The sequence below is a fragment of the Lethenteron reissneri genome, chromosome 1 (assembly GCF_015708825.2).
Source record: "Lethenteron reissneri isolate LAM-NWPU_2019-01 chromosome 1, ASM1570882v1, whole genome shotgun sequence".
Classification (NCBI taxonomy): domain Eukaryota; kingdom Metazoa; phylum Chordata; class Hyperoartia; order Petromyzontiformes; family Petromyzontidae; genus Lethenteron; species Lethenteron reissneri.
Genome location: NC_083779.1, coordinates 10,020,775 through 10,043,113, shown reverse-complemented (window position 1 = coordinate 10,043,113; position 22,339 = coordinate 10,020,775). Strand labels below are relative to the sequence as shown.

Sequence of the window (22,339 nt, the reverse complement as noted above, 5' to 3'; positions counted from 1 at the left end):
CACTCTGTTATTTACTCGCTCGCTCACTCGCTTGCTCACTCACTCACTCGCTCACTCACTCACTCGCTCTCTCACTCACTCACTCACTCGCTCTCTCACTCACTCACTCGCTTACTCGCCACCCACTCACTCGCTCGCTCACTCTCTCACTCGCTTACTCGCCCACCCACTCACTCGCTCGCTCACTCTCTCACTCGCTCGCTCACTCGCTCTCTCTCTCACTCACTCACTCTCTTACTCTATACCCGTTCACACTCTCACCGCCTCACTCTCTCTCTCTCGCTCACTCCGCCTAAGCAGCGGCGGTAGCGGTCGCGACGCTTCCTGCTCAATGGAGGCATTCACAACAGCTGGGCTGGGGCGGTGGCGGGTGGTGGTGGCGGTGGCGGCCCCGCAACTCGTCTCCCTCCCACACGAACCCAACCGCCCTCTCCCCCGAGCTCCCCCCCACCCCCCACCCCCCAACCCCCTCTCGCTCACAAGACGGCCCTTCACAAATCCTGCTGTTGCTGCTGCCGCGGCGAGGAAGCGGCCACGCGGCTCTGAGTGACAGGGGGGGGGGGGGGGGGGTTGGGGTGAACGTTGGAGGGTGACGGACGCTGGCGGGGCCCCCCCACCGGCCCCCCCCCCCACTCTGCGCGTCGCCCGATGGGCTCACCCACTTGAGCGGCTTTGGCGCGACGCGGGAGACACTTTAGTGGCGGAGCTCGATTCTCGCTCCCTCCCTGACGGCACGGCGACGACGACGACGACAACGCGGCTTCGAGTGCCTGACGCCCACCCACCCGCACGCACCGCCTTCCCGCACCACCATCCAGCACCACCATCCCGCACCACCATCCCGCACCACCATCCAGCACCACCATCCCGCACCACCATCCCGCACCACCATCCCCCACCACCATCCCCCACCACCATCCCCCACCACCATCCCGCACCACCATCCCCCACCACCTTCCCCCACCACCATCCCGCACCACCATCCCGCACCACCATCCCGCACCACCATCCCCCACCACCATCCCGCACCACCACCCCGCACCACCACCCCGCACCACCACCCCGCACCACCATCCCGCACCACCATCCCGCACCACCATCCCGCACCACCATCCCGCACCACCATCCCGCACCACCATCCCGCACCACCCACCACCATCCCGCACCACCATCCCGCACCACCATCCCGCACCACCATCCCGCACCCCATCCCCCCCCACCATCCCGCACCACCATCCCCCCCACCATCCCGCACCACCATCCAGCACCACCATCCCGCCACCACCATCCCCACCACCATCCCCCACCACCATCCCGCACCACCATCCCCCACCACCATCCCGCACCACCATCCCCCACCACCATCCCACACCCACCATCCCCCACCACCATCCCGCACCACCATCCAGCACCACCATCCCCCCACCACCAATCCCCGCACCACCATCCCCCACAACCATCCCGCACCACCATCCCGCACCACCATCCCCCACCACCATCCCGCACCACCACCCCGCACCACCACCCCGCACCACCATCCCGCACCATCCCGCACCACCATCCCGCACCACCATCCCGCACCATCCCGCACCACCATCCCGCACCACCCACCACCATCCCGCAACCACCATCCCGCACCACCATCCCGCACCACCATCCCACACCACCATCCCCCACCACCATCCCGCACCACCATCCCCCCACCACCATCCCGCACCACCATCCAGCACCACCATCCCGCACCACCATCCCCCACCACCATCCCACACCATCCCCCACCACCATCCCGCACCACCATCCCCCACCACCATCCCGCACCACCATCCAGCACCACCATCCCCCACCACCATCCCGCACCACCATCCAGCACCACCATCCCGCACCACCATCCCGCACCACCATCCCCCACCACCATCCCCCACCACCATCCGCACCACCATCCCCCACCACCATCCCGCACCACCATCCCCCACCACCATCCCGCACCACCATCCAGCACCACCATCCCCCACCACCATCCCCCACCACCATCCCGCACCACCATCCCCCACCACCATCCCGCACCACCATCCCCCACCACCATCCCGCACCACCATCCAGCACCACCATCCAGCACCACCATCCCGCACCACCATCCCGCACCACCATCCCCCACCACCATCCCCCACCACCATCCCGCACCACCATCCCCCACCACCATCCCCCACCACCATCCCGCACCACCATCCCCCACCACCATCCCGCACCACCATCCCGCACCACCATCCCCCACCACCATCCCCCACCACCATCCCGCACCACCATCCCCCACCACCATCCCGCACCACCATCCCCCACCACCATCCCGCACCACCATCCAGCACCACCATCCAGCACCACCATCCCGCACCACCATCCCGCACCACCATCCCCCACCACCATCCCGCACCACCATCCGGCACCACCATCCGGCACCACCATCCGGCACCACTTTTGGGCACCACCATCCGCCACCACTTTCTGGCACCACCTTCCGGATGACGCGGGTTTACAAAATCCGCCGGCTTCTGCCCACCGGGTCAGTCGCTCCCACTCCTCGCCCGCCCGCCCAGCAGGCCGGGCAATGGCTATTTATTTATTTATCATTCCGCTCGTTCGCCCAGAGAGAGAGCCTCGCGACGAGCCTCAAGACTCTCGTTCGGCAGACGAGGTGACATGGCGCTGCACGAGGCGGTGAGCGGCACAGGCGCACGCAGGCGCTGGCGCACGCAGGCAGACGGAGCCGTCGTTGACGCAGAGAGGGGCCTTGCCCGTGACACCTGGCAGCTCGGCAGCAATGCTGATGAGGCGCTGCGTGGCGAAACCAGTTTTGCCGGCACCGGATCAATGCCGCCGAAGTGACGCACTCCCCCAGCTGGGTCGCCCGGCTGATGGGATGCGTCCAATATTGAAGTTGAGTGTTTGTTTGTGCCGAGAGACGGGACCGGAGCCAAGGGGGTGGAGCGCCGACTCACCATTGATTATTTATTTATTTAGGTGAACTTCACTTCGTCGTTCTGCAGACTCGCTGCTCTGCCAGCACGGTTGGGAACTCCGGCCCAATGAAACCTGACCCACCCCCCACACCCCCCCTCACCCTCCCCCCCCCCCAGGGGGCTCACCCCCCCTCCCCTCCAGCGGGGGTAGCGTGGACGGGCCGAACGTGCGGCAACGCGGTGCCCGATCAGCGTGGCCGCCTACATCGAGACGAGCCGCTCCGTGCGTGCGTGCGTCGCTTATTTACCGTTGTTTGTTTGTTGTTGTTGTTTGTTGTTGTTTCGTTTAAAGATCATCTACCCGGGACGGCCGCGGACGAGACTCCCAGAGCCTCTCTCGTCCAGGAGGGGTTCCTGCCAGGCTTTCACAACAGGGGGCGATGTTGCTGATGTGTGTGTGGGTCTGTGTGTGTGGGTCTGTGTGTGTGGGTCTGTGTGGGTCAGTGTTGGTCTGTGGGTGTCTGTGTTGTCAGTGTTTTATCTGTGTGTGTGTGTGGGTCTGTGTGTGTGGGTCACTGTTTGTCTGTGTGTGTGGGTCTGTGTGGGTCAGTGTGGGTCTGTGTGGGTGTCTGTGTGGGTCACTGTTTGTCTGTGGGTGTGTGTGGGTCTGTGTGGGTCAGTGTTGGTCTGTGGGTGTCTGTGTTGTCAGTGTTTTCTCTGTGTGTGTGTGGGTCTATGTGGGTCATTGTTTGTCTGTGTGTGTGTGGGTCTGTGTAGGTCACTGTTTGTCTGTGTGTCTGTGTGGGTCAGTGTTTTTTCTGCGTGTTGGTCTGTGTTGGTGGGTGCCGGGGAGCGGTTGTGCGCTGCGGTACGAACCCGGCGACCCGAGTTTGATTCCCGCTCACGGCCAACAAAACCGGTGACGATTATCTGCACCGGCCCTGGGCCTCCCCTAGGTTGGCTCAGTCTCAAATGAGTGTGGTGTGTAAAGGCCGCCGGGCGTGGTGCTGGCTACGACCCACCGCCCTCTCGTATGCCGTGCCGGACTTCACCGGTGCTGCTACTCTACACGGGGGGATCTTTGTCACCAACTCATTCGCTCACCCACTCACTCACCTGCTCGCTCACTCACTCGCTCACCCGCTCACTCACTCACTCACCCACCCACTCACTCGCTCACCCACTCACTCACTCGTTCACTCATTCACTAACTCGCTCACCCATTCATTCACTCACCCACCCACTCACTCACTCACTCGCTCACCCACTCACTCACTCACCCGCCCCCTTTGTTTCAACTGCCACGACGGGTGCTACCGGCACCATCAGCCACCGGTGGTGGCAGAGTGAGACAGGGAGAGCGCGAGAGAGGGAGGGAGTGAGAGAGGGAGGGAGAGCGCGAGGGAGAACGGCTATATTTGGCACAATGTGGGCGACAAACACAGACCGAGACGTCTCCATCAGCTGGCACACGAGACGCGGAGACACGCGGTGCCAGCGGAGGGCAGCGTCAATCCCTCGGCGATAGCCGCCACTCGTTACTCCCCGCGCGCCAAACACCACCACCACCACCAGCAGCAGCAGCAGCAGCGTGGGGGCTGGAGCCACCACCACCACCACCGCCACCACCACCTCCACCACCACCACCACCGCCGCCATCGCAAGACACTGCCACCACCTCCGGCACCACCACCACCACCGCCGCCACCACCACCGCCGCCACCACTACCAACACCGCTACCACCACCACCACCGCCGCCACCACCGCCACACTCGTACTACGCCAGCTCTCAGCGCTCCGGGCCGCACAGTCTCCCCTCCACCGTTCCGTATTTGCGCCCGGCGACGGCGCGAGTGACCCCACAGCCGCCGGCGGCGGCACCACGACGGGGGGGGGTGGGGGCTGGGGGGTGTGGGGGGGTGGGGGCTGGGGGGTGTGGGGGGGTGGGAGGTGCTGTCACCTGCTGGGCCGTGCGCCGTGCCAGCACGTCGGCCAAGCGCCGGATGTCGGCCTCGGGCCCTCGCTGGGTCCCCCTGCGGCCGCCCTTCCTGCTGCTCAGCATCGCCACGTCCAGGTGGGGGTGAAAGGTCACCCAGGAGCCCTTTCCCAGGGCATGCTGGGAGCGTGGAACCCACGCGGCCTCGCAGCTGGGGGGGGGTGGGTGGGGGTGGTGAGTGGGGTGGTGAGTGGGGGGGTGAGTGGGGGGGTGGGTGGGGGTGGGTGGGGGTGGTGAGTGGGGGGGGTGAGTGGGGGGGTGGGGGCGGTGGGACTGCCGGCGGGTGTGAACACCCCGAGTGGACAGACCCCAGCATGTCAGGACGGTGGGGCGGGTGGCGACTTGCAGGGATACTGGAAGGGCTAAACAGACTGTCGGGGCGAGTGCTGTTAGCGAGCACTTATGAAGGCCGGCACGGCAGGCGAGGGGGTGGGTGGCCTGCACCACGCCCGGCCGCCTTTGTCTCCCCGGTGGCGGTGTTTGCACACCGCACCTGGTACTCATTTGAGGCCGAGTCGACCTAGGGGAGGCCCAGATGTTGGTGCCCGTGAGCGGGAGTCGAACTCGGCTCCGTGTGTGACCGGGAAGCAATCGGAAACCCTGGACAACGCGCGCAGGAATTCTGGGGGGTTGGTAGGGCGGGAGGTCACTGCCCCCGCCCAGCCCCGACCATCGGACACCACCCTGCCCCCCCCCCCCTCTGCTGCCCTGCCACATTGCGGTAACAAAAGGAATCGCTGTACCCGCACGTCTCCTCCGCGTTCCATCAACCCCCGCACACTCGCACAGACAAAGTGCACGTCTGTCTGTGCGTGAGATGACATCACCACCACTACCGCCATCATCATCGTCATCGTCGTCACCACCATCATCATCGTCACCGCCACCACTACCATCATTGTCACCACCACCATCACCATCATCATCACCATCATCATCATCGTCGTCACCACCACCATCATCGTCACCACCACCATCATCGTCACCACCACCACCATCATCACCATCATCATCACCATCATCATCATCACCATCATCATCATCGTCGTCACCACCATCATCATCATCGTCACCACCACCATCATCGTTACCACCACCACCACCATCATCACCATCATCATCACCATCATCATCATCACCATCATCATCATCGTCATCACCACCATCATCATCATCGTCACCAACACCATCATCGTCACCACCACCATCATCGTCACCACCATCACCACTACCATCATCGTCACCACCACCACCATCATCGTCGTCGTCGTCACCACCACGACCCATCATCGTCACCATCACCACCGTCATCATCATCATCGTCGCCACTACCACCACCATCATCATCACCATCATATCATCGTCAACACGATCATCACCACCACCACCATCATCATCGTCGACCACCACCATCATCACCACCAACACCACCACCATCATCAACACCGCCACCAACACCACCACCATCACCACCACTGTCATTACTACCACCACTACGCCCCCCCCCCAGCCCTTGTCAATTCCGTCCGGCGACGATGACCCCTTCACCGCCACCCCTGACCCCCACAGCGCCCCCCCACCCCCTCCCCCCCAACACGCCGGATGGATCAGAGTCTCCCCCACGGCGTGCGCGGGTTCGCGATGGCGCTCGCTTGAGCGAGCGTCACCGTGCCGCTCGCTAACGGGTTTGTCGAGGGGGGAAAGGTGTCCCGGCACAAGCCGGACGCACACGGCTCGCCCACGCCCTGCCGCCGGGAATCTACCCCGGCGGTTTGTCACCGGTGACGATTGCCGCTCACCGCTCGGCAGCGCCGGGGGGGCGTTCGCCGGCGGCGTCCCCGTTGGGGTCGCGACCCCCCGCCGTGTCCCCGGCGAGGGTGGCGGCTGGGAAGGCGGCGCGCAGGCAGGAGAGCACGCACGGCAGGGAGAGGCGGCGCGCGGTGGCCAGCAGCGCTGCCCGCACAGACACACACACACACATAGAAACACAGACACACACAAACACACACACATATAGAAACACACACAAAGATCCCCCGCCGTGTGGACTCAACAGGCTGTAGGGGCAAGCACCTATGAAGGTCGGAATGGCAGACAAGGGGGGGTGAGTAGCCAGCACAACGCCCGCACCAGGTTCTCATCTGAGGCTGAGTCGACCTAGGGTAGGCACAGAAACGGTTCAGATAATCATCACCGGTGTTGGCCGTGAGCAGGAATGGAACTGGGGCTTCTGGGTTCGTAACGCAGCGTAGCGCTAACCACTAAACCACCGCTCCCCACAGCACAACACACACGCACACACATCAACACATCACACACCCCCTCTGCCTGTCGCCCCAAACGTCAATAATCCTGCACTGACCCACACCACCGATCTCCGACCCTCACCACCGCCGCCACCGCCGCCGCCGCCTCACCGTGCCGCTTCTCGTCGGGCAGCGCCAGCTCCCCGCTGGCGCGCAGGTGCTGCAGGGCGGCCGCCACGGCCGGGTCGAGGCGCGCCAGCTGCTCCGCGTCCAGCCCCGCCAGCAGCGGCGAGTCGAGCCGCTCGCCCGGCCAGCGCGCCAGCTGAGCCGCCACGGCGCACGCCAGGTCGCGCGCAAACGCGAAGCGCGCCGTCGCCGCCGCCGGCGCCGCCGGCTGAGGGCACCCCGAGGCGCCGGCCCCGGTCAGTCGGCTGGGGCCGGCGGCGCCTCGCGGCCACGCCCACAGGGAGAGGCCCACGTACTCGCAGCGGTCGTGGCCTGCGGGCGGCAACGCGGGCCGCCAGGGCCCGGCACCACGGTGAGGACGGTGACGGGGCACGGCGACGGTAAACTTTGAAGGCGATGACGGGGAGCGACCGGCATCCGCATCCCAATGCGGTTGAAAGGGCACCCCCGGTGACAGCTGTCCCTGTGCGGCAGTCAGCCGCTAGGAGGCAACGATAGCTCTGCTGTGGAGCCTGCGGGGGTAACCCCAGCGGCAGGTGTCCCTGCAGGGAACAAGGTGAGCGGGCGCCGGTCTGCCGGTTGCTGCGCGCGGCGATCCCTCGCAGGCAGAGAGACCGAGGCAGCGAGGTACGGAGACGGGCAGGCAGAGGGACAAACAGAGACACGCAGAGAGACAAACGGAGACACGCACAGAGACAAACAGAGACACGCAGAGAGAGGCAGGCAGAGACACGCAGAGAGACAAACGGAGACACGCACAGAGACAACAGAGACACGCAGAGAGAGGCAGGCAGAGACACGCAGAGAGACAAACGGAGACACGCAGAGAGACAAACAGAGACACGCAGAGAGACAAACAGAGACACGCAGAGAGACAAACGGAGACACGCACAGAGACGGAGATACAGAGAGAGAGAGACAGGCAGACAGGCAGAGAAAGACAGAGACAAAGATCCCCCGTACAGGGTTCACGGGCCGCTGGGGCAAGTGCTGTTAGCGAGCACCTATGAAGGCCGGCACGGCACACGAGGGGGTGGGTTTGCAGCACGACCCCCGGCCGCCTTTGTCTCCCCAGTGGCGATGTTTACACACCGTACCAGCTACTCATTTGAGGCCGAGTCGACCTAGGGGCGAGGCCAGGAACAGTTCAAATAATTGTCACCAGTGTTGGCCGTGAACGGGAATCGGGACTCGGGTCGCCGGGTTCGCAGTCCGGGGCGCTCACCCTGACACCGCCAACAAAGTAAGAAACAGAGGCACAGGTAGATCAGCCGGAATAGAAACGGGGGGCACGCAGGCGGGGGGCACGCAGGCGGGGGGCACGCAGGCGGGGGGCACGCAGGCGGGGGGCGTGGGCTGGCGAGGAGGCCGCACGGGGAGGGGCGCCACCTGCGGCCTTTGTTTGCATTATGACTGCAGGTATTGTGGTCTATGCAAACATGACTCCTTGTAAAAAAAGGTGTCAGTGTTGTTGCCAGATAGAAGGGTACAAAACAATTATTATCTATGGGTAGTGTTGAGTCTATGGGTAGTGTTGAGTCTATGGGCAGTGTTGAGTCTGTGGGCAGTGTTGAGTCTATGGGTAGTGTTGAGTCTATGGGTAGTGTTGAGTCTATGGGTAGTGTTGAGTCTATGGGCAGTGTTGAGTCTGTGGGCAGTGACAGTCTATGGGCAGTGTTGAGTCTATGGGTAGTTGTTAGTCTATGGGCAGTGTTGAGTCTATGGGTAGTTGTTAGTCTATGGGTAGTTGTTAGTCTATGGGTAGTGTTGAGTCTATGGGTAGTTGTTAGTCTATGGGTAGTTGTTAGTCAATGGGTAGTTGTTAGTCTATGGGCAGTGTTGAGTCTATAGGTAGTTGTTAGTCTATGGGTAGTTGTTAGTCTATGGTAGTGTTGAGTCTATGGGTAGTTGTTAGTCTATGGGTAGTTGTTAGTCTATGGGCAGTGTTGAGTCTATGGGTAGTTGTTAGTCTATGGGTAGTTGTTAGTCTATGGGCAGTGTTGAGTCTATGGGTAGTTGTTAGTCTATGGGCAGTGTTAGTCTATGGGCAGTGTTGAGTCTATGGGTAGTTGTTAGTCTATGGGTAGTGTTGAGTCTATGGGTAGTTGTTAGTCTATGGGCAGTGTTGAGTCTATGGGTAGTGTAGTCTATGGGCAGTGTTAGTCTATGGGCAGTGTTAGTCTATGGGCAGTGTGAGTCTATGGGTAGTGTAGTCTATGGGCAGTGTTGAGTCTATGGGTAGTTGTTAGTCTATGGGCAGTGTTGAGTCTATGGGTAGTTGTTAGTCTATGGGCAGTGTGAGTCTATGGGTAGTTGTTAGTCTATGGGCAGTGTTGAGTCTATGGGTAGTTGTTAGTCTATGGCAGTGTTGAGTCTATGGGTAGTTGTTAGTCTATGGGCAGTGTTGAGTCTATGGGTAGTTGTTAGTCTATGGGCAGTGTTAGTCTATGGGCAGTGTTAGTCTATGGGCAGTGTTAGTCTATGGGCAGTACGCACTAAATGTTGAACTTCTTTCGCACCGTACGTAGCCAACCGTGCCAATCGGAGGTGCAGTGCAGGCCGCCGTGAGACCCGGTCACGGTTTTTATTTGATTTCAGTCAACATCTCAGTCTGGTCCATAACCTCATGTGGAGTTCAGGCTCCGTCCCAGGCTCTGGGTTTCTCGACACACACACACAGATAGAGTGAACTAACGCTCCTAAAACTTCTGGCCAACGCGGAAGAGTAGGCCACATGACCCTCTAGCGGGGATGCCCAGAGCTGCCACTCTCTCGCGACGCCGTGAAAACCATCTCGCTCTGCGTCTCCACTGGAGCTGTGAACCTGAACCATCTCACTCTGTGTCTCCACTGGAGCTGTGTAACCTGAACCATCTCACTCTGTGTCTCCACTGGAGCTGTGTAACCTGAACCATCTCACTCTGTGTCTCCACTGGAGCTGTGTAACCTGAACCATCTCACTCTGCGTCTCCACTGGAGCTGTGTAACCTGAACCATCTCACTCTGTGTCTCCACTGGAGCTGTGTAACCTGAACCATCTCACTCTGTGTCTCCACTGGAGCTGTGAACCTGAACCATCTCACTCTGTGTCTCCACTGGAGCTGTGTAACCTGAACCATCTCACTCTGTGTCTCCACTGGAGCTGTGTAACCTGAACCATCTCACTCTGTGTCTCCACTGGAGCTGTGTAACCTGAACCATCTCGCTCTGCGTCTCCACTGGAGCTGTGTAACCTGAACCATCTCACTCTGTGTCTCCACTGGAGCTGTGAACCTGAACCATCTCACTCTGTGTCTCCACTGGAGCTGTGTAACCTGAACCATCTCACTCTGTGTCTCCACTGGAGCTGTGTAACCTGAACCATCTCACTCTGCGTCTCCACTGGAGCTGTGTAACCTGAACCATCTCACTCTGTGTCTCCACTGGAGCTGTGTAACCTGAACCATCTCACTCTGTGTCTCCACTGGAGCTGGACAACCTGAACCATCTCACTCTGTGTCTCCACTGGAGCTGTGTAACCTGAACCATCTCACTCTGTGTCTCCACTGGAGCTGTGTAACCTGAACCACCTCACTCTGTGTCTCCACTGGAGCTGGTGACCTGAACCATCTCACTCTGTGTCTCCACTGGAGCTGTGGAACCTGAACCATCTCACTATGTGTCTCCACTGGAGCTGTGTGACCTGAACCATCTCACTCTGTGTCTCCACTGGAGCTGTGTGACCTGAACCATCTCACTCTGTGTCTCCACTGGAGCTGGACAACCTGAACCATCTCACTCTGTGTCTCCACTGGAGCTGGTGAACCTGAACCATCTCACTCTGTGTCTCCACTGGAGCTGTGTAACCTGAACCATCTCACTCTGTGTCTGCACTGGAGCTGGACAACCTGAACCATCTCACTCTGTGTCTCAACTGGAGCTGTGTAACCTGAACCATCTCACTCTGTGTCTCCACTGGAGCTGTGTAACCTGAACCATCTCACTCTGTGTCTCCACTGGAGCTGTGAACCTGAACCATCTCACTCTGTGTCTCCACTGGAGCTGGTGACCTGAACCATCTCACTCTGTGTCTCCACTGGAGCTGTGTGACCTGAACCATCTCACTCTGCGTCTCCACTGGAGCTGTGTAACCTGAACCACCTCACTCTGTGTCTCCACTGGAGCTGGTGAACCTGAACCATCTCACTCTGTGTCTCCACTGGAGCTGTGTAAGCTGAACCATCTCACTCTGTGTCTCCACTGGAGCTGTGGAACCTGAACCATCTCACTCTGTGTCTCCACTGGAGCTGTGTAACCTGAACCATCTCACTCTGTGTCTCCACTGGAGCTGTGTAACCTGAACCACCTCACTCTGTGTCTCCACTGGAGCTGGTGAACCTGAACCATCTCACTCTGTGTCTCCACTGGAGCTGTGTGACCTGAACCATCTCACTCTGTGTCTCCACTGGAGCTGTGTAACCTGAACCACCTCACTCTGTGTCTCCACTGGAGCTGGTGAACCTGAACCATCTCACTCTGTGTCTCCACTGGAGCTGTGTAACCTGAACCATCTCACTCTGTGTCTCCACTGGAGCTGTGTAACCTGAACCATCTCACTCTGTGTCTCCACTGGAGCTGTGTAACCTGAACCATCTCACTCTGTGTCTCAACTGGAGCTGTGTAACCTGAACCATCTCACTCTGCGTCTCCACTGGAGCTGGACAACCTGAACCATCTCACTCTGTGTCTCCACTGGAGCTGTGTAACCTGAACCATCTCACTCTGTGTCTCCACTGGAGCTGTGTAACCTGAACCATCTCACTCTGTGTCTCAACTGGAGCTGTGTAACCTGAACCATCTCACTCTGTGTCTCCACTGGAGCTGTGTGACCTGAACCACCTCACTCTGTGTCTCAACTGGAGCTGGACAACCTGAACCATCTCACTCTGTGTCTCCACTGGAGCTGGACAACCTGAACCATCTCACTCTGTGTCTCAACTGGAGCTGTGTAACCTGAACCATCTCACTCTGTGTCTCAACTGGAGCTAGACAACCGGAACCATCTCGCTCTGCGTCTCCACTGGAGCTGGACAACCTGAACCATCTCACTCTGTGTCTCAACTGGAGCTGTGTAACCTGAACCATCTCACTCTGTGTCTCAACTGGAGCTAGACAACCGGAACCATCTCGCTCTGCGTCTCCACTGGAGCTGGACAACCTGAACCATCTCGCTCTGCGTGCTTTCATCGTCGTCACCGATTCCGTAATTGGTCGTCTCCGGCTTCCCGGGCGGCACGGCCACTTGACCTGCAGCGCCGTAACGGAGATCATCGAGGAAGCCGGCGTTTCCTTCCTCGTGCCGGCGTGGCCAGCCGGCGCGTGGCTCGCCTGAATTACCGCGTGGCTCGCTTCCCACGCTAGGAGCACAGACCGCCGCCAAAGCCAGCAAGCGCATTGTGTATGAGTGTCTGTGTTAGTGTGTGCGTTTGTGTGTGTGTTCGTGTGTGTTCGTGTGTGCGTTAGTGTGTGTTAGTGTGTGCGTTTGTGTGTGTGAGAGTGTGTGTTCGTGTGTGCGTTAGTGTGTGTTAGTGTGTGTGAGAGTGTGTGAGAGTGTGTGAGTGTGTGTGCATGAGAGTGTGTGAGTGTATGAAGGACACACTACTGGGCAGTTGGAGGCAGTTGCCCTAGAACAACAACAGAGGGCAGAGGAGCGACGCTCACAACAACATGCGAAACGCCAGGCGGGTAAAATAAAAAAAGTTTGCAGTTGGTGTGGATCTCCCGGTCATCTCGATCAGTCAACCCACGGCACCTGGGACTGTCCCGTGACCCCGTCAGCGAGCCTTCGACACTTCCCGTGGCCTCAAGGTGCACATGGCCTGGCACAGGCGCCGTGGTGACGTCTTAGGGGCGAATGGCCGTCGTCGTGTGTGCGTGCGTGTTGTACGCATGTAGTGCGCGTGTAGTACGCGTGTTGTACGCATGTAGTACGCGTGTTGTACGCATGCTGTACGCGTGTTGTACGCGTGTTGTACGCGTGTTGTACGCATGTAGTACGCGTGCTGTATGCGTGTTGTACGCATGTAGTACGCGTGTTGTACGCGTATTGTACGCATGTAGTACGTGTGTTGTACGCGTGTTGTACGCATGTAGTACGCGTATTGTACGCGAGTTGTACGCATGTAGTACGTGTGTTGTACGCGTGTTGTACGCATGTAGTACGCGTGTTGTGCACGTGCTGTACGCGTGCTGTACGCGTGCTGTACGCATGTAGTACGCGTGTTGTACGCGTATTGTACGCGAGTTGTACGCGTGTAGTACGCGTGTTGTACGCGTATTGTACGCGTATTGTACGCGTGTTGTGCGCGTGTTGTACGCGTGTTGTGCGTGTGTTGTGCGCGTGTTGTACGCGTGTTGTGCGCGTGTTGTACGCGTGTTGTACGCGTGTTGTGCGCGTGTTGTAAGCGTGCTGTACGCGTGTTGTACGCGTGTTGTGCGCGTGTAGTAAGCGTGTTGTGCGCGTGTTGTGCGCGTGTTGTACGCGTGCTGTGCGCGTGTTGTACGCGTGTTGTAAGCGTGCTGTAAGCGTGCTGTACGCGTGTTGTGCGCGTGTTGTAAGCGTGCTGTACGCGTGTTGTACGCGTGTTGTGCGCGTGTTGTAAGCGTGTTGTGCGCGTGTTGTACGCGTGTTGTGCGCGTGTTGTAAGCGTGCTGTACGCGTGTTGTACGCGTGTTGTGCGCGTGTTGTAAGCGTACTGTACGCGTGTTGTACGCGTGTTGTGCGCGTGTTGTAAGCGTGTTGTGCGCGTGTTGTACGCATGCTGTGCGCGTGTTGTAAGCGTGCTGTACGCGTGTTGTACGCGTGTTGTGCGCGTGTAGTAAGCGTGTTGTACGCGTGTAGTACGCGTGTTGTACGCGTGTTGTGCGCGTGTTGTACGCGTGTTGTACGCGTGTTGTAAGCGTGTTGTACGCATGTAGTACGCGTGTTGTACGCGTGTTGTACGCGTGTTGTGCGCGTGTAGTACGCGTGTTGTACGCGTGTTGTAAGCGTGTTGTACGCATGTAGTACGCGTGTTGTACGCGTGCTGTGCGCGTGTTGTACGCGTGTTGTACGCGTGTTGTGCGCGTGTTGTAAGCGTGTTGTGCGCGTGTTGTGCGCGTGTTGTAAGCGTGTTGTACGCGTGTTGTAAGCGTGTTGTACGCGTGTTGTAAGCGTGTTGTACGCGTGTAGTACGCGTGTTGTGCGCGTGTTGTGCGCGTGTTGTACGCATGTTGTACGCGTGTTGTAAGCGTGTTGTACGCGTGTTGTGCGCGTGTTGTGCGCGTGTTGTAAGCGTGTTGTACGCATGTAGTACGCGTGTTGTACGCGTGTTGTACGCGTGTTGTGCGCGTGTAGTACGCGTGTTGTACGCGTGTTGTAAGCGTGTTGTACGCATGTAGTACGCGTGTTGTACGCGTGCTGTGCGCGTGTTGTAAGCGTGTTGTACGCGTGTTGTACGCGTGTTGTGCGCGTGTTGTAAGCGTGTTGTACGCGTGTTGTGCGCGTGTTGTAAGCGTGTTGTACGCGTGTTGTAAGCGTGTTGTACGCGTGTTGTAAGCGTGTTGTACGCGTGTAGTACGCGTGTTGTGCGCGTGTTGTGCGCGTGTTGTACGCGTGTTGTACGCGTGTTGTAAGCGTGTTGTACGCGTGTTGTGCGCGTGTTGTGCGCGTGTTGTAAGCGTGTTGTACGCGTGTTGTACGCGTGTTGTAAGCGTGTTGTACGCGTGTTGTGCGCGTGTTGTACGCGTGTTGTAAGCGTGTTGTACGCGTGTTGTACGCGTGTTGTGCGCGTGTTGTGCGCGTGTTGTACGCATGTTGTGCGCGTGTTGTACGCGTGTTGTAAGCGTGTTGTAAGCGTGTTGTACGCGTGTTGTGCGCGTGTTGTGCGCGTGTTGTAAGCGTGTTGTACACATGTTGTACGCGTGTTGTGCGCGTGTTGTGCGCGTGTTGTACGCGTGTTGTAAGCGTGTTGTACGTGTGTTGTACGCATGTTGTACGCGTGTTGTAAGCGTGTTGTACGCATGTTGTAAGCGTGTTGTACGCGTGCTGTACGCGTGTTGTAAGCGTGTTGTACGCGTGCTGTACGCGTGCTGTACGCGTGCTGTACGCGTGTTGTACGCGTGTTGTACGCATGTTGTACGCGTGCTGTACGCGTGTTGTACGCGTGTTGTAAGCGTGTTGTACGCGTGTTGTACGCGTGCTGTACGCGTGTTGTACGCGTGTTGTACGCGTGTTGTACGCGTGCTGTGCGCGTGTTGTACGTGCGTGTTGCGTGCTACCTGGTGTGAACCCCTGCAGCGTGCAGCCGTTGAGGCGAGTGGCGGGCGCCACGTGGCGGCTGGCCGTGCCGTCGAACACCAGGAAGAAGTCGGCGTCGCCCGGCGGCAGCGTCCCCTCGGCGCACGTCACGAGGACCCGCGCGCCGCCCTGCGGGCAACGGGCACACGGAGCGGCCACCGCCCCGTCAAGACGACCGCTCGCGACGCCCACGGTGCGGGCGCGCGCACGGAGCGAGCCGTGCGTGGCGTCCCGTCGCGCGTGTGGTGGTGTCGTGGGGAGCGGTCGGCGCTACGAACCTGGTGGCCCCGCTTCCCTTCCCGCTCGAGGCTCGCCGACTCCGGTGGCGATCGTCTGAACTGGTCCTGGGCCTCCCCTAGGTCGACTCGGCCTCAAACGAGTACGCGGTGCGGTGCGTAATGAACATCGCGACAGGGGAGACAAAGGCGGCAGGGCGTGGTGCTGGCCACCCACCGCCTCGTGCGGAGTGCCGCCCTTCATAGGCGCTACTCGCTAACAGCACTTGCCCTCACAGTCCGTCGAGGCTACATGGGGGAACTTTGCCTCTGTTGTCCGTGTGTGCGTGCGCGCGTTGGGGTGCGACCAGGGGGGTCCCGACGTAGTCCACGGGAAGGGAGAAGGTCATGAACACGAAACGAAAACTTAGAAGTGGGCGAAAAGGTGTTGCAAGGGGGTACGCGTGGGATCACACGGAGAGACGGGCCCACGTGATTGGAGAACACACGGCAGGTCCGTGGCATGGCACTGAGCTTCATCCAGCAGTGGAGAGCCCACGGTGGTGGTGATGATGATGATGATGATGACAGCGCGGTGGTGGAGAGCAGCGAGTGGAGAAGTATTGTAATTCCCACCGCACCTGAAAGCGGCGGCCCTCACTGTCAACTTTTCTCTTTTTTTTTGCAGTCGCCACGGCAGAAATGACTCGAGAAGGGTTCGCGGCACGGATGCAGAGCCAGAGAGCATTAGAATGGTGCTGCCACCGTGTGGCGGAAGGAGGAATTACATCTTTAAAGTTTTATGATGTATGTATTCTGACAGAGCTGGCGAGCCATAAATAACACATTATAAGACCAAAGCTGCAGGCCGTATGAAATCTGACCGCGGGCCGTGATTGGCCCGCGGGTCGGACTTTGGACATGCCTGGTGTAGAGGCACCATTGCCGCCACTCGGCACGCGCGAGGACCGGCGGTCGCTGTCTGGGGTACTCACGTAGAGGGGCGACTCTTTGGGGCTGAAGTCCATGCTGCCCGAATCCTGCAACAAAAATAACAAAAGACACGAATCATCGTCGACTCGTGATTGTTGTTGTAACGGATTCCTCCATCACGAAGACTGATTCTGTCGAACTTCTTTCGCTCTGTACGGAGCGGAACCGTCGCTAATCGCAGGTGCGGGAGAAGGCCAAAAAAATGAACACAGCAGTTCTAAAGAAACCACTTTTCAATATCGGGAGGAGAGAGCCTTCCAGACAGCCGCAGAAGCGCATCTGAAAGCGCCGCGCGATGCCGATGCGGTGACTACGCGCGATGCCAAAAGCCGCCGCCACTGTCGCCGCGAGGTTGACCGCGAGTTTTCGCGAAGATGGTCGACGAGATCGGGGCTTGGCCTGGGCGCCATCGTTCTCACGGAGGCGCGGGGCGGTCACCGCGGAGGGAGGCGCCAATGATCGCCGGCTGCGTGTGTATGCGTGCGGTCCCCAAGTGACGAATTCGGAAACAATTTGGCAAATTTGGCGGACGGCGATGCCGGCACATGCGGCGGAATGGTCCGGCTGCTCGTTCCGAGTGACGCCACTGTGAAGCAGGTGGCGCGAATTGTTGACGGTTGGTGCGCACGCAACCGCAGTATTAACCAGGGGCGGACTGCCAAATTCGAACCGAGCACCTCTGTAACGAGCGGCGAACATGCTACAGCTGGGCAGTCGCGTCACCGCCCCTATCATCATCACCGCCCTTATCATCATCATCGTCGGCCAACATCATCATCATCACCGCCCCTATCATCATCGTCATCACCACCCCTATCATCATCATCGTCGGCCAACATCATCATCATCACCGCCCCTATCATCATCATCGTCGGCCATCATCATCATCGTCGTCGGCTGTCCATTAATGCATCTGACCACAGACACTCACAAACACAGAGACGCGGAAGCAAACACACACAAAGATCCCCCGCGTAGCCTCAACAGACTGTTGGGGCAAGGGCTGTGAGCGAGTAGCAGCACTAATGAAGACCGGCACTGTGGCACACGCGGGGTTGAGTGGCCAACACCACGCCCGGTCACCTTTGTCTCCCCAGTGCCGATGTTTTTACACACCGCACCAGGTTATTCATTTGAGGCTGAGGAGACCTAGGGGAGGCTCTGGACCGGCTCTGATAATCGCCGCTGGTGTTGGTGGCAGTGAGCGGGAATCGAACTCGGGTCGCCGGGTTCGTAGCGCAGCGTGCTAATCGCTAACCGCTGCACCACCGCTCCCCACAAATGCCACATACACAGACACAAAGATCCCCCGTACAGCCTTCAACGGACTGTGCTGTTACCAAGCAACGACGAAGGCCGGCATGGCACATGGGGGGAGGTGGGTGCCCCCCCCCCACCTTTGTCTCCCCAGTGCCGATGGTCACACACTGCACCAGGTACTCGTGAAGGCTGAGTCGACCTAGGGGAGGCCCGGGACGAGTTCCAATATTTCGCCATTGGTGTTGGTCACGAGCAGGAGCCGAAGTCGGGTCACCAGGTGGTTTGTAGCGCAGTGCGATAACCGTTACACCACCGCTCCCCAGACACACACACAGCCAGAAAACACGAAGTGGTCATGACGTCACCACAACAACTGTGCCAGGCTAGGTTCACTTTGAGGAAGCGCATCATCTTCTGGCGGTGAGGTGTGGGAATCTGCGAGTCCCCGGCTGCTGTGGGCTCGCCTCCCTGTCAATGGTGGTGGTGGTGGCTTGTGTCCCCACAGAATAATTATCAGTGGATGCAGGCAAAGCAGATGAGTCGGATGCCTTCTATGACCTCCCGTCCCTGGTGCTGGCTAGAGCGGCCCCTCGAGATAGAGTCATCCTGGTGAGTGACTCTAGTGCCCGAGTGGGTCACGGCGCAGGCACCTGGGTCGGAGTGACTGGAAGACACGGGCCAGGTCAGCTCAATGACAGCGGCAGGAGGCCGCAACACTTCTGTGCAGCCCGTGGACTCGTGGCCACCAACACGCCGTTCCAGCATCACAAGCCCGCAACACACACCACACAGACACTGACAGACAAACACTGACTCATATACACACACGGTAACACACACACACACCAACAAACACTGACCCACTCTGACCCCCACACACACGGTGACCTACACACACACACACCAACAAACACTGACCCACACAGACCCACACACACACAGATACCCACAGACAGACACTGACCCAATCTGACCCCCACACACACACGGTGACCTACACACACACCAACAAACACTGACCCACACAGACCCACACACACACAGAGATACCCACAGACAAACACTGACCCATATACACACCCACGGTGACCTACACACACACACCAACAAACACTGACCCACACTGACCCACACACACACACACAGATACCCACAGACAAACACTGACCTACACAGACCCACACACACACAGATACCCACAGACAAACACTGACCCACACTGACACACACACACAGATACCCACAGACAAACACTGACCTACACAGACCCACACACACACAGATACCCACAGACAAACACTGACCCACACTGACCCACACACACACAGAGATACCCACAGACAGACACTGACCCACACAGACCCACACACACACAGATACCCACAGACAAACACTGACCCATACACACACACGGTGACACACACACCAACAAACACTGACCCACACAGACCCACACACACCAACAAACACTGACCCACATTGACACACACACAACTTCTCACAACATCACGCACACAAAGTTAATTCTGTACATCCTATCAGAATACGAGAACATGGTCTCAATTGGAGGAAGCGTTTTCCCCTCCAGCGGGACGGCTGCGACATCACGATAAGGGCCGCCGTTATGGGCGCGCAGCCTTTTCGAGGAATCAGTGATAAAGCCACGAATGTAAGAAAGGGCAAGAGAGCAAGAGGAAGAGAAGGAAATGGAGAGAGAGAGCGACACCGAGTGAGACAAGAAGAGAGGAAGGGAGCGAGAGAGAAGAGGGACAACACGAGAGTGCGTGAGAGATGCGGGGGGAGCAAGAGAGAACGAGTGTGTGTGAGAGAGAGAATGGGTAAGTGATTGTTAAAGAGAGAGACACAGCGAGAGAGAGACTACGAGAGACTGAGCGAGAGCGAGTGAGAGAACGAGTGTGTGTGAGAGAGAATGGGTAAGTGATTGTTAAAGAGAGAGACACAGCGAGAGAGAGACTACGAGAGACTGAGCGAGAGCGAGTGAGAGAACGAGTGTGTGTGTGAGAGAATGGGTAAGTGATTGTAAAAGAGAGAGACACAGCGAGACAGAGACTACGAGAGACACTGAGAGAGACTGAGAGACAGTGAGAGAGACCGACAAAGACTGACGAAATGATGAACGAAGCAAAGTGCCGACTACACCGAGCATCTTCTTGTTTCCTCTGATCGTAAAAAAAGAGAGAGACTGAGAGAGAGAGCAAGTGAGAGACCGAGAGAGATCGAGAGCAATTGAGATTGGGAGAGACCGAGAGCGAGTGAGAGCTAGAGAGACCGAGAGAGACCGAGAGCGAGTGAGAGCTAGAGAGACTGGGAGAGGGCAAGAGAGAGCAAGAGAGGGCGAGTGAGAGTGAGCCACTCACACGCGGCGGCTGTGAAAGGTGACACCAGCTGGGTCACCTTGGAGCTCAGGCGCCTCGCGTTACGCACCACCACCACCACCAGCACCACCACCACCACCACCAGCACCACCACCACCACCAGCACCACCACCAGCACCACCACCACCACCAGCACCACCACCACCACCAGCACCACCACCACCACCAGCACCACCACCACCAGCACCAGCACCACCACCACCAGCACCACCAGCACCACCACCACCAGCACCACCACCAGCACCACCACCACCACCACCACCAGCACCACCACCACCACCAGCACCACCACCACCACCAGCACCACCACCAGCACCACCACCAGCACCACCACCACCACCAGCACCACCACCACCACCAGCACCACCACCACCACCACCAGCACCACCACCACCACCACCAGCACCACCACCACCACCAGCACCACCACCAGCACCACCACCAGCACCACCACCACCACCGCCACCGCCGCCGCCGTCGCCACCGCCACCGCTGCCACCACCACCTCACCGCCACCACCACCTCTCACCACCACCACCTCTCACCACCACCACCTCTCACCACCACCTCACCGCCACCACCACCTCTCACCACCACCACCTCTCACCACCACCACCTCTCACCACCACCACCTCTCACCACCACCTCACCGCCACCACCACCTCTCACCACCACCACCTCTCACCACCACCTCACCGCCACCACCACCTCTCACCACCACCACCTCTCACCACCACCACCTCTCACCACCGCCACGCTTCATTTCACCGCGCGCCACACTGCGGGTTTAATTTTGGCGACATCAACGTTGGTTACCGTGCTCATTCATCATCATCACTATATATATAAAAGGGAAAAGTCTGTTCAAAATGTTTAGCGTACTTCCCGACATGCAACAAACTGGAAATTTGCCATGTGGGTACTTTCCAGACTGTACACCATGAAAACATTATAAAAATACACTTGTGTTTTTTTGAGGGGATGGGGGCGCAATAATGCATTTATTTTGCACGGCAAGTGAGCGGTGACGTCACATCTGTGTCGTGGTTAGTGCCACGCTACGAACCCGGCGACCCGAGTTCGATTCCCGCTCGCGGCTACCACCGGTGACGATTATTTGAACCGGTTCTGGACCTCCCCTAGGTCAACTCAGCCTCAAACGACCGACTGGACATATTTTGCACAGCAAGTGAGCGGTGACGTCACATCTGTGATGTCACCCGCATGCGGCAGCGTCACGCGGTGTGCCTGCTGACGTCACGCACCCCTCCCCCTCCCACCCTCCGCGTCGGTGTATTAGTCCAAGATGAGAATCCAAGTCCCGGGCGAAGCCGCCGAAGTGAAGCTCGTTGCAGATAACGGGAACACAAAGAGGGGGAGGGGTGGGTGGGGGGTTGGGAGGGAGGGGGTAGGAATATGACCTCATCAGATGTCGCAGTACAGCAACTGGGATCACGAACCCATCTGTGTGGAGCTGTGTGGGTGAGTGGCATCTGGAATCTCTGATTCTCTCCTCCGTGAACCTCACCCCACCCTCACCACACCCTCACCTCAACCTCACCCCAAACTCACCCCCCCCTCACCCCAACTGACCTCCGAGCTATCCGCCCTCCACCAGAGAACAACTCGCACCAGAGGCTCCGCACAGCTACAGCTCATTGGTGGAGCCCCTGTTGGATGGAGGGCTCCCCCCCCCCCCCTCCACGTCTTGCAGTCACTAATGTGCCCACGCCAAACACATTTATAGAATTTTTATTTGACCAGGTAAGGCCCAC

At 58.9% G+C, this 22,339-nt stretch overlaps 1 protein-coding gene across 1 annotated transcript in view; it reads right to left on the bottom strand.

Moving 5' to 3' along the window:
* Positions 1–2,664: 2,664 nt before the first annotated feature.
* Positions 2,665–22,339, bottom strand: part of LOC133342103 (rho guanine nucleotide exchange factor 28-like) — a 58,135-nt gene continuing 38,460 nt past the window's right edge. The window contains exons 2-7 of the mRNA XM_061551077.1: positions 16,911–16,955; positions 15,682–15,829; positions 7,369–7,695; positions 6,751–6,904; positions 4,916–5,102; positions 2,665–2,829 (exon numbers count right to left, since the gene is read on the bottom strand). Of these exons, the coding sequence (XP_061407061.1) occupies positions 2,665–2,829; positions 4,916–5,102; positions 6,751–6,904; positions 7,369–7,695; positions 15,682–15,829; positions 16,911–16,943 (1,014 nt within the window). The 5' untranslated portion in view covers positions 16,944–16,955. The remainder of the gene's footprint in view (positions 2,830–4,915; positions 5,103–6,750; positions 6,905–7,368; positions 7,696–15,681; positions 15,830–16,910; positions 16,956–22,339) is intronic.